This window comes from Micropterus salmoides, unplaced genomic scaffold (genome assembly GCF_014851395.1).
Source record: "Micropterus salmoides isolate LMB-PRFRI ecotype aquatic unplaced genomic scaffold, ASM1485139v1 Ms_hic_scaffold_20, whole genome shotgun sequence".
Taxonomy (NCBI): domain Eukaryota; kingdom Metazoa; phylum Chordata; class Actinopteri; order Centrarchiformes; family Centrarchidae; genus Micropterus; species Micropterus salmoides.
Window position 1 is genome coordinate 14063860 of NW_024041151.1, and position 18225 is coordinate 14082084.

The 18225-nt window shown below is 37.3% G+C and overlaps 1 protein-coding gene across 1 annotated transcript in view; it reads left to right on the top strand.

The window, feature by feature from the left end:
- Nucleotides 1-18225, top strand: part of brinp1 (bone morphogenetic protein/retinoic acid inducible neural-specific 1) — a 126047-nt gene that overhangs the window by 41552 nt on the left and 66270 nt on the right. The window contains exon 3 of the mRNA XM_038734213.1: nt 14286-14476. Within this exon, the coding sequence (XP_038590141.1) occupies nt 14286-14476 (191 nt within the window). The remainder of the gene's footprint in view (nt 1-14285; nt 14477-18225) is intronic.

Consider the following 18225-nt stretch of genomic DNA (forward strand, 5'->3'; position numbering starts at 1 on the left):
CTGATGGGGGCCATGACCTATATGATCACGTGAAAGCCTGAGATTAACTGAGAGAAGATGTATCACATTGCTCTGTATTGAATGGGTGACGTTAAGAATACAGCAAATTTAAAACTGGAAGGTGGCTTCCTTTTTTTGAGAGGTGTTTTTCAATACAAGAGCACGTTCCCCCTGAATAACACTTGGCTGTCTCAGAATTTGACCTGCAGCTACCGTTTTGTTTTTGCGAGGGAACTCTCGCTGTCCATTTTTCCAACTGCCATACAGTTTTTGTTCTGATTTGATATCATCACCATATATATATAGTATTACACTGCAGAAGTCATTTGGATATCCTTGAATTAAAGACAGTGGTCTAAATTCTAAGAAGCTTTGTTTCCGGTAGACAAAAAGATAAAGGGGGTTATTGAATTGAAAGAGCTGGTTTTTATTTTATCCATTACACCAACAGAAAACACAGTACATAGAAATCATCAACATAATGCTGTTTTATGTGGGGTATGACTGGCAGTTATTACGGGGCAAACTGAGTTCAGCAGCAAATGGATGGGATACAATAAGCTGCATCTAGGGCACTGACAATAGCAGTTGTTTCTTTTTACTGCATGAATGCCTTGACCTTGGAAGGTTTTTTGTTATATGCACACAGGGAGAGCATTGTTGGTGGTTTCATTAAAGGACACAGACTGTGATGAATTGTCTCATCAACTATAAACATTGTACAGTATACAGGAAGACATTACATGTGAGATAAAAACATATGGGAAAAGATGAAATAATCCTCTGAACTGCGCTGGCTTTTGTAAATGCAATGTAAGCACGATTTTTAAGGTGATCATTCAGCCATATGTTCTTCCCACTGGAAGAAAAGACTATCAAGATATTTTGAGCTTCCATGTGATTCTGGGTTTCACTTGAATGCAAGTCAGTCTCTCCGATCCTTTTATTTGTTGTGAAGGCTCACAATGATTTTCCTGCAGTCCTTGCCCACACAGTCAGTGTAGTTCATCAGCAGAACTTCTCATATTACACAGTTAATTAGATTCAAACACATGCTCATGTCATTCACCCATGCATTCGCTTCCGGCACCATGTCCCATCAAATTCTTGAGATTAAAGTGAATTAAGAGGTTGTTTTTAATTAGATCCATTTTTGTTGCATTGCTTCATCACAATTACAGAGTGCACTAACAAAGTGATTATGCCAGCAATCATATTCCATTTAGGCAATCGCGTTCCATTTGCTGATATACTCCAATTAATGGTTAATAACTAAGATGCTAAGGCGCGAATTTGGAGTTTGTAGAAGTATCGTGGTACATACATTTCTTGAATATCTGTTGATGAAGTTATTTTGCAAACACTTTAACTGTTTCAATATGAATTTCCAACGAATAGCAACTCTGAGAATAACTCGGTTATAAGTTTGTGCTGTGTTACCACTGAGCATACTTTACTGAATTAACTTTGTCATTATGATAGTAAGTAAATTACATGTATGTTGTTTACTTCCCCTTTGCCTTCACTTGAGCCTATTGAGGATTTCTTCCTGGTTCAGTTAATTTTCTGCAGACACAAAACAGATTCAACAGCAGCACAACTGGAAATAAAATTAATTCACAGATTAATTTCTGAAGCAGGCTTCTCTATTTAATTATTTTCACCTTTCTCTACATCTGTTTAGACCTTACAACTAGCTTTACTGAATAAACCAATACACCTTTTCAAAAGAGAAAATGAAATTGAATTTTGCCAGCTCGTACAAAAGTTGGCAGAAAAAATCCATTTCAAACTAAGCTTTCACACTGTAAGATTAAAGGCAGTCTTTCTTCTTCTGTGTGTTGATCTTTTACATCACCGTAACCTTGGCATAATCCTTTCCAAGTGATTCTCTGTTTCTCTTTCTATCCATCCTTCAGTATGGTCATAACTGGCCTAATGCCACCATTTGACACAGATGAACTCTGCAGGCATCAGGCATTGTTGTTGCATGACACCACGACTTGGAAAGATGTTGTTGCAGTTTGTGAAACAACGGTTAAGGGAAGAAAAACAATTTTTGCTACATTCCTTGATGTTTGGTTGCCACTATTGTGACTTTCAAAATGCCTTATAATCTAATAAGACTACCACTAAGATCTTTTTAAGAACTCATTCTGAACTGGATCAGATTTTTACAGTGGAGTTCATATAATGAGACTTTTAGGATTTCAGTTGCCTCAATGAATGTTTCTATATTTGAAGAAAAATATGCAACTACTCTGTTAGACAGTGTGTACAGTATTATCATTAACTTGACAGACATGTAGGAACACTGACAGTGAGTCTAAAGCGATTTATTGTTAACGCACACCTAATTTTATCTAAACCCATTAGCTTGGAACAGTCACTTGGATATTTTTACATGGCCTCTCTCATGATGGTATCTACCTTTTTTAGCAGCGCTATAACAGAATTTCAAAATAGCCCCTCCAATTTCCTGCACTATTTATACTGCTGTGTTTAGAAATCTGGCCCATGCCACTATTGAAGTGAAAATAAATAAAACAAGCACAAGCAAACAGTTAGGCCAACCAAAATAACATACCGCCACTTTCCACGTAGCCCTTCACTGTGCACTGGAGCATAGGATTAAGTTTCATTCTAAAATATTTTGAATGGTTCTTGGGGGTTGAAATCAATACAGGATTTCAGTTGTATCTCTGTCTGTTTGATTTATTACTGGGCACTGCCTCTTATTACCATGACAAGCCTGGGTTTTTTTCTCTTTCATTCTGTCAAGCTGCAGCATAATACTGTGGCAGCACAGGAACAACGGTCCTAAAGTCTCAGATTATGGGGGCCTTCCCCACAGAAATTTATACTGTGTTAATACTGTCCCCCAAGGAACATGAAAATGCAGATCTGCAGTATGTATGGCACTGTAGATGATGAGAGTTCTTGCTTATACCGAAATAGTTTACTCTACTCTTGTTTAGCCAGATCGTCGAGATACAACTTGGAAGGCGGTTTATCAGAAGGTTTTCAACCACCTTTTCAAATTGGCTCAGAATAATTTCCTGACTAAACAAGGCCCTAGAAATTAGTATTATGGCTATATAGATAGATACATATAGCTATATAGTTTAGATAATTTTACAGAAAGATAGATCCAAGATGAAACTGACAGAAGGTCAGTGTTATGAAAAGTGTCTTTTCTGATGTCTCAGAAGGTCCTAGGAGAACTCACGATGTCTTACAAAGCATTGTTTATTGAGGCCGGCCAGGGAGAATTGTACAAAATACAGCGTAGGGATATAATGTAACACCAAAACCAATTTGACAGAAACTCCTTGACCACAACATTTGTCCTTGTGCTATCTAATACTGTCTATGTGTTGCTCCTTACAAGGTCATCTTTAACTGGCCTAAATCTGCTACCTGAATCATGATGAAATCTAATAGTATCAATGATTTGCTCTCTAATCTGTGGAGACAGTAAGTTCACTAAACACGTAAGATTCCTAGAGAACATGCATATCTGCTAGCCTGATACCTGAGTTACAGTGTCTCCCTATCAGCCAGCTGTCGTCACCAAACAAAGAGAGAGACAGAGGCAAAGAACTATGGCTGGGAAGTCAGGGGCTCAGAGTCAGCTGGGGTCTGCTAGTGACCCCGAGCGTGACCTGTATCTGAGCCATATCTTACCCATTATCTGAACAGATTTCCCCAACAGGCAGGACTGAGAGAAAAAGGTGCAATTACAAAGCTGTCTGCTACTTCAGCACCACGGACAGTGCCATGGATTTATCAATACACAGCACAGTTAGGCCAACAGATATTTCAGTGCCGTGCTCAGTCAGATAAAGGATCAATGAGTCAGTAAGACTAACATTTTCTACTAAACAACCCCTCTGCCTCTCCACTCTCTCTTCTACTAGAGGATGGAGGAGGGATGGCATGTTAACAAGGGGGATTCATTTTGATTATTTTGCTAACAAGAACCCCACCCCACCCCACCACCACACCATATTGCCTACTGCTCACAGTAGTATGCCAGGATCAATAGCATGCCACTTGTTAATTGTGAAGTCTATCCTTATAAGGTCGAGGGCAGCCTGAATTAAGTTTTATTTACCAGGTGTTTGTTCGGAAGTGCTCATCTTTCACTGGTAAAGCACATTAAATGAAATAGCTATTGCAAGATGTAAATCATGGAAGCCCCTCGTTGGTAGCCCTGACAAATTGTTCTGCAAAGGTGGCAGCCGCTGAAATGCGACACATATGGACATTTATAAACCCCGCTGGGCCACATGGTGGTCTGGATGTAACACCATGTATCCTACATCCCAGAAAATGTATCATATCCAAGTAAATGAGACCATGCAGCACTGTTTCTGTGTGGGAACACCATGTACAGAATAAAAGAGAATAAGTCAATACTGTGTGGGAAGACAAAATTGCTTCACAAAGTCATTCATGGGGGAATCACCATTATTGGATCAAAGTCTCCCCGAGTCTTTGCAGCTTGCCAGTGTTTTCTATTGAAGCCCTCATGACGCACCACTATCAGTCAGTTGAGCATGGCTCTATAAAGCATAGTGTGTCAAAGGATCAATCAATTATGTCTACAGAATGTTTAATAGCTGTTTGTGTCTAATGTAGGATGCTATAATGCAACATCTCCATGTGCAGGGAAATTTGCTAATCAATTCTATTAAGATTATGGTAATATGGCCATAGAGAAATGAGATCATCATGGTGAAGATGACCCGACCCCCAAATGACACCTGGTCATTTGGCTCATACTGGATAACTGATCTTTTTCACAAGATTAGAGTGTGGAGAGTAGAGTGAGCAAGTAAATACAACATAGGAGGTGATAAGGTGCATCTGCACCACTATAAACTACACACTTAAGCATCCATTTTTAATTTTGCAAAAAATCTAAACCAATAATAGACCCGCCCATATCATACTCTGCTTTTAGTGAGAGCAGATAGAGAACTCACTGCTGTTTCCGATGTTGTTCTTTTTTTTAGTGGTTGTTTTGATGGATCATTATGTTTATGCTAATCAGAACAGTAGGTCATTAGCATAAGCACGGCTTCTGTGCCACAATATTAGTATAAAACAGTTTTATAAATACAGAAAATGTGCTAAAAACTGATAAATTACTTCACAGAACTATAAGTAAGCATGTGTCACAATCCTTTGAGAAAGCATTTCTTTTTTTTTTTTACATGTAAAATTGTCCTGTTATCCTGTTAGCATGAAGCTGCCATTGTTACAAACTTTTGTTTAACTGGGCAGGGATTAGTTTGACAGCAGTTGATGTTTCCACTCCTTTGACTGGTTGTTAGAAATGGACTGTTACCCTCAGGAGTATTTTGTTATGTGACAATAAATTTGACTACAGTAGGTAGTTCAAAATTATCTTGTGTTTTTTGTTTCCTTTTCAACTAGCATTTGAAGTATTAGTCAAGCCATCCCCAACAAACAAGTAGTAAAAATGAAAGGTTCATCCTTCATCAAAGCATGAAAACCGATGCTGTCGGTTCCTTCTCACATCAGGAGTAGCAGTCATTTCTCCAAAACCACATCAGTGGCACCAAACACACACACAGCTTATTCCATGAAGTTTTATACTTCACAGGCACTGTGAAAACAACTGGAATCTTTAAAAAAAAGTTAATTGATGGCTTTGTTTTACATAAAGCTTCTGTTGTTCTGTCCATTATAAAACAAAACTGTTTTTGATTTGATATTTACAAAACCTAAGATCCCATACAGTGTCCTGTCCATGATCCCACTAGTGATTCCAGCAGTTAGCCTAGGACATTAGGGTTCAGATTCATGCAAAGCCAAGTTTCTACAGTACAGTGAATGGCAACCACCCAGTGTGTAACCGTTTGTTTTTCTCTTATTTGGTCATTGAATTCAATTATGTATTGTATAAGCAGGAACAGCAGAACTGACTGACTTACAAGATCTGAAACATGTACCGTGTGAAAGGTGACACACAGAACTGGATAACTGCAGAGTGAATGTTGAAGGAAGTTGAAGGAACTGTACCAAGTATGGGTAGCCCCATGGCTTTAAGTAGACACTGGCAGAAGCAATGGAACAACCGGGTTTACAAAATAAATGTAACTCTAAATTAAACATTTGGTTTGACTTTAGCAGGATAAATATTGTATCCTTGTATATAGTGAGACTTTCAGCGTGATGAATATTGTATCTTTATCTATAAATAAAAACCATGAGGCTATTTTTTGCATTACAAAGATTTTAGATTTTTTATAATTTTATAACTTCAACATGTGTAAGTAATATGTGTCACGCTAATCTATAATTAGAATATTCTCACAATTTATTTTTATTTCACAATTAATACATGATATGCTATAGATTTGAGCTCTGATTATTAATTGTCATTTCTAGATAATCAATCGTTAACATTGCTGGGACAATGCCAAACAGATGATGAAATCCTCCCTCACTCTTTGAAAATGTCAGTAAACAGTAAACAGATGTGACTTTGTTACAAATAAGTTATTTATTGCTGTTTTATTACAGTACCAAAGCAGTCTAAATATTACATTAATTTAAGGTTATTTTCCATTGTACCAAACAGCATTTATCTATGATAGGCAGGGTTATTATAAATACTGCTGTTACTACTAAAGCATGATGTAACTCAACATAACACGAGCATAAACTGCAGAAATTACAACATAGTTGAATTATCATCTCTTTGACAGTCTGTGTAAAAATAGTAATTATGACCAGAATGTACAGAACATAAGGGGTTCATTCTCCCTGCTCTCTAATCTACTCTATGTTGTACCAAAGAGCTTATCACACGCTGTATTCTTCTGAAAGTAGAGCTAAAAATACTGTACAAAGATAAACGTTCCCAAATCAACAGTTTATTTCCTCTACAGACTTTTAAATAATGCTTCAGTTCAGCAACTATAAGCCAAAATGCTCATGGATTAAAATAAAATGTGCAGCAAGCTGAGTTCAGTCACTCTTGAAGCACATGTATAAATAATTAAAATACATTTTACTAAATATTATGTTATGCAACATTTAGTGCAGACTTTTTGTATTTGAATAGAATTACTGTATATGTTTAATGCAGATGCAAATGTCCAACGAACACTGCTTTATTAACAGTGCCCTGATTTATTATTAAACATTACACAGCTAAGCGTCTGCAGTCATTCAGGGAGATGAACACAACTCAGAAAAACAAACTGTTAAATAAGATTTATTTTTGCCTGTTTTTATTCTTGCATCAATTTTTCTACACCAGGTGCATCCTTTAAATCTTTCTTGTAAAATGCTGAGTGCCATGCCATTGCCCTTTATGACAGCATATTCACTGCTTCAAATAAAGTCAGGGTGTTTTGATAACACCAACATGTTTAGAACTAGGTATAACATTTTATTTCATTTGTTTCATCATAAATGGTTATTTTTGTGAAGTGAAGAGAAAATGGCACATGATTTTTGTCAGATATTCATGTTTTTTTTATTTTTACCACAGACTGACAAAGGTCATGGTGTAACTGAACAACATATCCCTCTGAATATGTATTTCATTTGAGTGCTTAGACTTTGATACAGTATGAGAGGAGGACAGAGGTAAAGAAGAAGCCAAGTATGACAAGTTCTGCAATTTACAGATACTCCTGCTCTGTTTTCTGATGTCATTTATGAGGCATCTAAGAACATGTTGTCTCTGGGTCCTGCAGAGCCATTTTCCCACTCAATTAATTAGAGATTTTCTTTCAACAAAACCGTGCCTCTCTTTCCGCTGTACCGCCACAATTCCACTTTGAATGTCTGTCATGCTCTCTCAAGGTTTTTTAATCTGGGCTCTAGCGCCAGGATCAACTAAGTGCCTGCGGTGACACACTGTATGATGGTCGTTTCCTGCCCCTGTCAGAGCTTTATGGAATATTTACTGGATACGTCAATACAGCCAAACTCTAATTGAAGCAGACAACATGCTGCCTAGAAGGTGTTATGACATGCCATTATGGTTACAGAGAGCACCATGATATTCAACACCTTATAACTTATGCAATGAGTAAAGTAATTACTTATGCATAGGCATTTATATAGTAATACAAAATAATGCTTGACAGAAGTTTTATTAGCATATTTTAATGTCTTGTTGATTTTTAGTGATTTATACAATGCCTCATGCATGATAATGCACTTTGAAGGTATATATAATGTATTATACATTTCAGTTTCAGAAAAAGAGCTATCTAACATTTCATTACTGGCAGTGTGTTTGGGAGTAGGTAGTCCTCTGAGTGACTAACAGTGATAAAGGGCAAGTAGGATTAAAAACATCTAAACATATACATGATTTCCCGTTGCATGTGTCGGGAGTCCTTTCCATGCAACAGCAATGCACAGTAAAAGAGTTAGTTACCATGCCGAGAAGTCGCCTGCAACTCATCATGTATCTCACTGTGCTTTGCTCCATCATTATTCCCTGCTATTTTTAAAACTGTTGAATGCTTTTCCCAGTTGAATGCTTTTAATGTGAAGCAGTGTCAGTAGGAAATGTTTCGTTTGCATTAGCAGTAATGTAAAACATTGGTGTTGCAGAGTTGGGATGAGTAGTAAACAGTAAACAGTGAGGGTGATATCAATGCAATGAAACAGTAACGCTGGATTACATACATGCACCGTTTCCTGTGAATCCATTGTGTGTAGGTAGGCAGTCTGAGTCCAGAGTGCGAATGGCGGACCCTGCCACTAACAATGAAAACAGACGTAATTACTAAATGAAAATACTGCCAAACAATTTTAATATCCTGGTCATAAGCTTGTTCAACATTGTTTGAAATTGCAAATAGTTTGGTTCAAAGCATTTCAAGTTGATCATTACTGAAGTTAGAGTCATTCATCCTGTTTATTTCTTTTAGCAGATTAATGCAGTTGAATTGGCATAAATTACAACTGATGTGTTGATGCAATGAAGGAATTGTTACACCCCTTGTAAACATCAATTCATCCAAAATAATAAAACTAGGACACTGGCAAAAATGTGTTAATGCATTCTGTTAAATTTTTAATTTGTTTTCTGTTCTGCCATCTCAGTTATACATTGCATTTTGCAACCAGTTGATCCTCAATAGATGACTTTAAAGTATGTTCACCAACGTTCTCTGTAATTTGGCTCTAACAAGGACGGACAGTATCAGAGACACAAGACACTGTGCACAGTTCATATCAATATTTCATGCAGGAAGTCCAAAGTAAATCAAAGCTGCTTTTACTGGGCTTATTGCTCAGGTGTTGACAGACTCACCTTGACTTCCCTCTGAGCTCCCTTCTTGCACATTTTAATATTTATCTTGCGTTTGCTTTGTAACAAGTGAGCCAGATATAGAGTTATGACTCAGTGTTTAAAAAGAAAAACAGTACATTTCTTTACAATCGATGTGCTACAAACATTGCTTTTCTTCAGGCTTTTCCTTGATTAGGGTCTAAAATAGTGCTGGACAACGATTAAAATTTAATCGCGATTATTATTATCGCAGTTATGCGCAAAATTGAATGATGAATTATAAAGTAGGGTATTGCACACTTTTAATTAAAATGTACTGCTACATACACAAAAGCAGCATAAACAGTCTATGTTAAGTATAAAGTGTCCCTGTTTGAGTGAGGTGAAGTGGTCATGTCATGCACGAACGCATTCTCACACGCCCGCCCGCTGCCGAAGAAAAATTGTCTTGAACTTTTTGTACGCGACGCGGAGCACAAATCATTGGAAGAAAGACTGATGTGATAAAATAATTGCATTAATTAATACATTAACGCGAGAATAACGCATTACTGTGCACAGCCCTAGTCTAAGCTAAAAGCATGCACATGTTACACACGCACAGGCATTCATTAGAGCAAATGATCTCTGGTGAAACAAATTCTTATTCTGATCTATATGAGATGGGGGGGTTGGCTGTTTGAATAATAACAAATAGAATAATGCATAATAAGAATGTATATATAGCAACCAATGTTCACGTTTAGTTGATTAAAATGCACTGAGATAAACACTGGAAAGGAATCAGATAACATAGTGGTCTCAATGAGGGCACTGGGGGATTAACCGACTTTAGCTGATTCTTCAAAGATTAAAAAAAACCCAAAGAACTCCTCTCTCATCAAGCAAACGCTTTGTTCAAAATGCCAAAGTGTTGCTGGTACAGTATATGCAGTATAAGGCTCCCCCGTGACATTCTTCAGCAAATACATAAAGCTTTCAGTGCCATTTACAGTAAATATTTCTAATGAATTAAGTATTTACTTATGGCTCTCTGTTTATGTGTCCTGTATTTTCTATAGATTACAGACACATCCACACAGACAAATGTAATGTGCCCACCCTCCCACAAGAGTTACTTGAACACCGTAAAGCAATAATCACCTACACTCCCATTTTCCTCCTATGCAGCTGCAATGCCATTTATCTCCTCTTAACTTCCTTTGATAGGTCATTAAACCAGTCTTGGAGCTGTGAAGTAAAGCACTGAATCATGTCACAGGTTCCATCTGCTGGCATGCCTAATCTGGGGCAAAAGGGCCCAAGTACATATGGCTGGCGTATAAAGTTTTATATAATAATTGGCAGTGACGGAGCCATGAGGAGGATTCACTAAAAATGAATTGATATGGAGATAGCAGCAGAGAGCGATGCCAGAATGAAAAGGGGGGCATTTTGGTACATCTGCTGCAAATCTGAAAAGTCTCTCGCAGCTCTCCTGGCTTGAATGTTTGCTCCAGATTTCAGAAATAAGAGCAACGTGTACCTCTTATAAAGCGAAGTCATGGAACAGGAGTGGAGGCTGAATCAGCATGTAATAGTATGAGCGGTGAGTCCTGTCCTGCCAGATGAGAACTTGTATCTTTGCAAGGTTGAGAAATTGCAAAGTTCCCAAAAGGAAGACTTCGGCAAAACTGCCACAAAGAATTTATTGAAAATCTGGTTGGAAAACATTAACTGATGATGTCACCTATGTGATTAGACAAAGAAAAAGCAGTGCAGACATTCTCCCATCACGTGACAGCCTATATTGTGATTGTATAAGCATTCATTCACTCATTGCGGTACTACATGCTCACTTCGTATTGCTCTTTGATTGTACAAATTTGTGAAATTACCTCTTCTTTGAGAGAGTTGTCAAGATATTGCCTTTGAAATGTTGGCTACATGAAGTTGTGTGATTATGTAACAGTCCACTGGCAGAAAGGGAATTCAACTTTGAATGCTAATTTAGAGTGCTGAATAGAGCATTAAAAGTGCTGCCGTCAAGTCATGCTCAGGCAGACTGACACATTGCTGACTGCGTGTCAGTGAATTCAAACGAAGTAACAGACGATCAATTTGAGGGGACCCACCTATTCATGGCTAAATCATTATGAGTAGCCCTTGAGGGCTGTGAAGGAAAGCTCTAGATGAAGCTGTTATAAGGCACTGTGGTGTGGCTTTTATTCACATCACTTACTTTTTCAATTAAAAAATCATTTTTATGAGGTAATAATAGCACAGATTGGTCATAAAATAATATCTTTAACAGACCTTTACAAGGTTTTGGTGTTTCTCTATTTAGTGTGATTTGAATAGGCTGCAGAATCTTATAGAAAAGCTTGACTTGTGCATGTTACTATATGTGGCTGAACTAAGTCTTATGATGCATCTTTTACTTTAGCCTCTTTGTGTGTTTCCTGAGTGTGCAGAAGGTTTTTTTGCACATTTTTGAAGTTGCTTAGTGAAAGTGTAGACACACTTCACCAGCAGTATTAGAGAGAGTAGAGGACACACCAACACTCAACATGATTATATTTTTCGACAGAAATCTTGACCAACTATGACTATGTATAGTGCTTAGAAATATGGTAACACAAATTAAATCTATGATTGTGTTCAATGTGTTCATTTTATGAACATTGAATCCATGACTAAAACAGTAAACTTCAGGGAGTCAATTTTGAACCTTGTATAATTCTTCTAATATCACTGTGTGTTTTCTGTTCCCATTTGATTTCTTTAAGATTGGTTTAAAGCTGAAGTACAGAATTCTTTTAAAAAAAGCTTTTTATAATATTTGCTAAAACTGTCGCTTTATCCTAACAGTAGTACATGAGACAAATAATCAGGTTCCTCTGGCGCCTCCTACTGCTCCTAATGACATTAGTAAGAATCCACTGCTCTCTGGTCAAAACAAGTCAGAGCCAGTCTCTAAGCTGTGTCAATCACTGCTCGTGCACACACTGATCTGCCCCCACATCTCGCGCATGCTGTCACTTATTCAAGCTCAATATCTTCAGTGTGCAGATGCAGACGTTTTGCAAACACAGTGGCTGAGAAACAACCACCAGCAATGAAAGAACTTCCCATCCATCCTTTGTCAACAACAAATAATGTATAGCACAAAACACATGTGTGATCATGGCTCCACACGATGCTTCGGGTTCTTTGATAACATGGTGATCGTATCGACGAGTGGCAAAGAGGCATGATGACAAACAGTGGGGAATAACTTATGAGGTGGCCACAGTTGTGTATTAGCCTCTCTTCCTACTGTTAAGATGTTGTCGCAGGTGCCTTTGAACACTGGGGTGAAGCGTTGAAGGGGGTCTTTGAGAAGACGAGTCAATGCGAGTGGGGCCGGGGTCTTTGTGAGAAACTCGCTGTGGAGAGCAAGCCCTACGCGGGAAGAGGTTTCCAACCAGCTCCTTCTTGTGTGTTATGTGGGTGGGTCTTAGTGGAGTAATACGAGCAGCAGAAAGAGACACAGAGGGTTTTGCCATGTGTATTTAATTGTTACTGCTGAGCAGTTCTTTCATTGCTGATGGTTCACATTTTTTATTTATTTATCTCCATATGTGCATTTTATTGAACAGTACTCAGATTTCAATTAGAGCAGGCTTTTAGGGTTGCATTATTGAGACAATGAAGCCTTTTATTTGTGCTTGATTGAATGGACTTTTTGTTGCACTTTAAGTTACACACTTATTGTAATTGGGATCATCATTCATGTCAATATCTAAATTCAATCAAAATCAAATTCTGAGGAAATGCTTTTAAAGCTACCAGTCAGTAAGCATAGACCAAAACATTCTCAGCTCATCTCAGCAGGGTGGAGAGTGTAGACTTCTCTATACTTACGCAATCTGTATGTGTATGTATGCAGACTCACACCTTTTAGGTACAAGTGTGAGCGCATGTGTCACACATCCAGTGCTGATGATGGATCAACAAACATATACATGTATGTTTGATAGAGGTACTTGAGAAAGTGCGCAATCCGTATGTAAATAGAAATATTTTTGTGAGTGACAGACAGAACAGATGAGGATGAGGATGAAAATCATAGCGCCCCATTACATTTGCATTAAAATGACACCTCCTTTAGAGTGAACCAATACATCATGAATCCTCCTTTGGTGTGCATTAGACATACATCTATGAACAGCTTGTTTTACAACAATAACAAAATATAAATTTGAATTGAAAGTCTCTATTCTCACAATTCTATGACACTAAGAAACCTACCTACACGAATGCCTGGGTCCTGGATATGCTAGGTATTAGCCACTGACTCAATAATAGAGTGATTTCTTTTGCATTTCAGACAGCTGAAGGAAATCTGGTGTTTTTATCCTCAGGGCAGGGTTGTTTGCTTTTTCTGTAACCCTCAGAATAACAGAGATGCATGTAATGTCTGTATGTGTAGTTCTTTTCCTGACGTGTGTCTCAGCGGATACAGAAGCAAACATCCCGAACATCCATACAAATATTCTACCAAATATTTACTTTCTGAAGTGTAACTTTAACAGTCCAAAACAAAAAAGTTTGTTTTGTTTTATTTGTTTTTTAAGTGATTTTTGACATTTATGTCAGAGTGAATAAATAAACACAACAACAACACTTCTGCATCACCAGACTCATTAAAGATGTGTTATTATGCTTAACTGTCTTAAAATCTTAACTTTAATGTGAATTTTCAAATCTGTAAACACAGAACTGCTTTAGAAATTATTACAATACTCCAGTCTTTGTTATTGTCCTAATTATCTGACAATTTAGACCACAGTGTGCACTACCAGATGTGTAATGTTTTCCCACAAATGCTTTTGGTGAGATGGAGTCAAGCTAATGAATGTGTTACCACACTGTAATTAATGCCATTTTACTGTTATTGTTGATAATGTGGTTGTATATACTAAGTTATTTTGGTGTGAGTAGTTTTTTTTTCTCTGATTGTCAGGGAATTTGCACGTTGGAAGGTGAGGAACACAGCAATTGAAAGAAGGGACCTGATCCGGAACCCGGTGCCACTCATGCCTGAGTTCCAGCGCAGTGTACGCTTGCTGGGCCGCAGACCCACTACTCAGCAGTTTATTGACACCATCATTAAGAAATATGGAACCCACATTCTCATATCAGCCACCCTGGGAGGTAAGAGAGGTTCACTGGTTTCATTTGCTCATTTCCATGCCTGATTAACAGTTTTCACACACTCTTTTACATGCTTTTTACACATGGTTTGTGGTTTGCTGACATGCTTCATGTGAATGAAATTACTTTATGGAAATGTTGGGCAGGCTCCCTTCAGAGACTGAATTTCTTAGCATGCAAATAAGAATTGAGTTAGTCATTTTATGCAATCAAGTTTAAATGTTACAAAAGGTCTTTAAATTACCATTAGGGCTGTGACGTGTATAAAGTGTGTGGAAAGTCATAATACTAAAAATAATAAATACTAAACTGCTCCTCCTGGATATGAATGTTTAATGTGAATTTGATGCATTAACATTAATCAATATCTATAATTTAAAATCAGTTACATTTATCATTATGTCAAGATAATACACGCATTAAAATATAAAACATGACAGAACCCTTTCAGCAAGTTAATAAATAAATAGTTCTCTATTCATTTGTACAAATATATTTCACTATTCAAAGATCCTGTATGATTATACTGTGAAACTGCAACACCCTGGTGTCCAGGATTATTCATCTGCCTGTTTGCAACAATGTCAGGACAGCTCAGTGAAGCAGTTTGGGGTCAAGTTGTTCTCCAGGGTGTTGAAACACTCTCCCACAGCAAAACTGCAGCTACGTCAGAGGGCAGGACAAAGCAGACTACAGAATTTTTCAGAAAACAAATGACTTTCTTCCAAAGCTATGTTAGGGCAATTTAAAGTGACCACAGTGAAGGACCTGTACACTTACTGAACCATTTCCTAAGACATTCATATAGCCAAATGAACAAAGAACTTCTTTGATGACAAAGTCAGTCAGTTTTTCATTTGTAAACCCGATTCTTATTGGATAGTTAATAGGATGAGGCGGTTGTAAGAGAAATGAATCGAACAGCATGTAAGTCAGTAAAGGCTGTATTCAGGTTTGTGAATTTGTCAGTTGTTAGTCCAGGGTTGGTGACCTGATCAATTCTACACTGACCAAAGAGAAGCACAGCTTTGTTCTGAACAGGTATTTCATCTCATCTGGCTTAAGTGGATTTTTCAGCAGAATAGTGACCCAAAACTTGCATCAAAGCTATGGCAGTATCTAATATCCACAGTCACCAAACTTCCCCAGCAAACATATGCGGGAACATTTGATAATTGAAAAGGCAAAACACATTGTAACATCATAAAAATAACATGATTCCTCACAGTCTTCATTAATGTGCAAGCAGGGTGTGACTGCCAGCTGGAATCTGTCAAACTACCATATATACAACTCTTCCAATTATAGTTTTCTTGTATGAGAAATTATCACTCTGTATCAAAAACAATGCATACGCCTTATATGTGTGGGAAATACACTGTTGGGATAAAAAGAAATGAGTGAAAACCTGACAACCTGGAGTGAAGTTAAATAAGAAGAAGTTTCACTTTTTGCTGAAGAATATAGGAAAAATTATGAAAATGCTTCAAATGTGACGAGCCAGATTCAAACACAGGACGCTGAGTTTTCACTGTGGCTTAGCCAACTGATCCACATACAGTATCATACTGGAAGCTTACACATTGCATAATAAGTTTGACTTTGTACACATAGCCAGAAGATATTTCAGCTCCGGACCACCCTTAGGCTGGCAGTCAAAAAAAATCTAAATTGGCATGTTCCCACAGGCAATATGATGGGTTTACAACCGAAAAACACACTAGTTGCCATAATGTGTTTTGTCCTCCAGCCTGAACTTGAAGACATTTTCTCACAGCCTTATTTACTTCCCCAAGCACCACTGCATGCAAAATAAGACAAAAATAAGAAAGAATATGCTTTTTCCATAATGGGTAGATGGATCAAATGTGATAACAAGATGCAGATTCCAGGGGACTTGTTAAAAAAATGAATCTTCTGAATTAGCTCCCTGAATGTAAAGCATCCGAGTTATTCACACGACCCCAAGACCATCATGGTCATATATATGGTAATTGCAAGCCAAATTTAACCCAAATATAATGTTCTTCGTAATCACTCAGGTAAATGAGGGGGAAAGATGATCATATGTATTGCTCAGATTTATCTAGAAGCACAAGCACAGCAAACAGATAACTTTTCAGGTAGCTTATTTGAAACAAGAAGCACTTTCAGAAACTAGCATGTACAGAAATGCTATTTAGGAAAGATTTATGAAGCCTTTCTTTCAGGGCTTTATTTTATTTTGGTATTAATCTTAACAACAACAATATTGTTATTATTATTATTATTATTATTATTATTATTATTATTATTATTATTATTATTATAAAGCCTGCAACTATAAGAAAATATAATTTTAAAGTCACATTAAATTTCCAGCTACAAAAATGCATTATGGAAAGGAAAATAAATGCCTCTAATGGATGATTTCAGTGTTTTGGATGTGCTTCCCAAAATAAAAGTTAAGCACCCCTGCTGTCCAAGTCTAAATATAAATGGCTTCTCCCTCAAATCTCTTATCTTATCTCAAGCTCTGAGGGATGCAGCTAACTGTGATCACTTTGCCAATTGCATTTCAAAGATATAATTAGTAAGATAATCCGCTCTTTTACTCAAACCCTGTATGCATAAAACATTGCCAAGTAGTCGCTCCAGTTGTGTAAAATTATACTTTTCGTTTCTCACAGTCAAATTCCTGATCGTTTTTCCTCTTGATTATGGTCAATTTAGCAGACATCTATTGAACCTACAGCTTTATAAATCATATGAAGATTCTTTATAAAAAGTTAGAACAGAGCCCGTCCTTATTGTCCAGTCCTTTTGTCTAATAATTACAGAACAAATCCGTTTTTGTGTGTCAGCACTGATACAAACCAAACCCTCAGTTTTAATAATTTAGCTTTACTGTGCAGAGGAATATCAGATGTGAATGGTTAGAGTTGCAATATCGTATACGCCCTCTCTGTGTGGTGATTCATGATGAGACACTAATTTTGGAAATTGGAAATATAATATTTGGCTGAAACATTATATGATGGCAAAATGTAATTAAGTGTGTCTAAGCTAGGAAGAATGCAACCGTGTCAGGTGCACCAGGTGGCTAAAATTGGACAATAGTTGAAAAAAATTGCCACAGAAATAATCACAGTATTACTTTCAACCACAGCATCCTTCTGAATCTCATGGTATTGCATCACCTTACCTTTTTCCTCATTCTCTTTATATGTATCACCTTTCACTCATTTTTAACCTCTTTCCTACCTCTGAGTTATCACCATATTATATTTAACCTTGATGCCATTTAGTTTTAAGCTATGGGTCAGTGCACTCTTTATCTCAATCTTGGGATTGCCCATTAAAGAACCCAGTTATATGAACCAATAAATGTGCACACCAGACTAGTGATAAAGTAAGAAGAAAGAGGCTTATTCTCTCCTTAGTCACCTACACTTTGTGGTCTCAAGAGTCATTATACACATGAGAGGGAAGAAGTGAATTCTCCTTCTCACAGGCAACTTAAAGTTGAGTGGTCAAGTCTAAAGAGCCCCATTAGAGGTCCCCTCCTTTGTACTGAATAGAAATGGCTACAATGCATAACCATGGGAACCATTGTTATGTCTTCTAGCATGTCTTTGCCTTTTTTTTCATAATAAGTCTAATGGCTGTGCAAGGCAGCAAATATACATTATTGTGTACATAAGTGGCACATCACTATGCCTGAAATACTACTGAATGAGCTGATACGCTCTGAAGACATATTTGGGAAG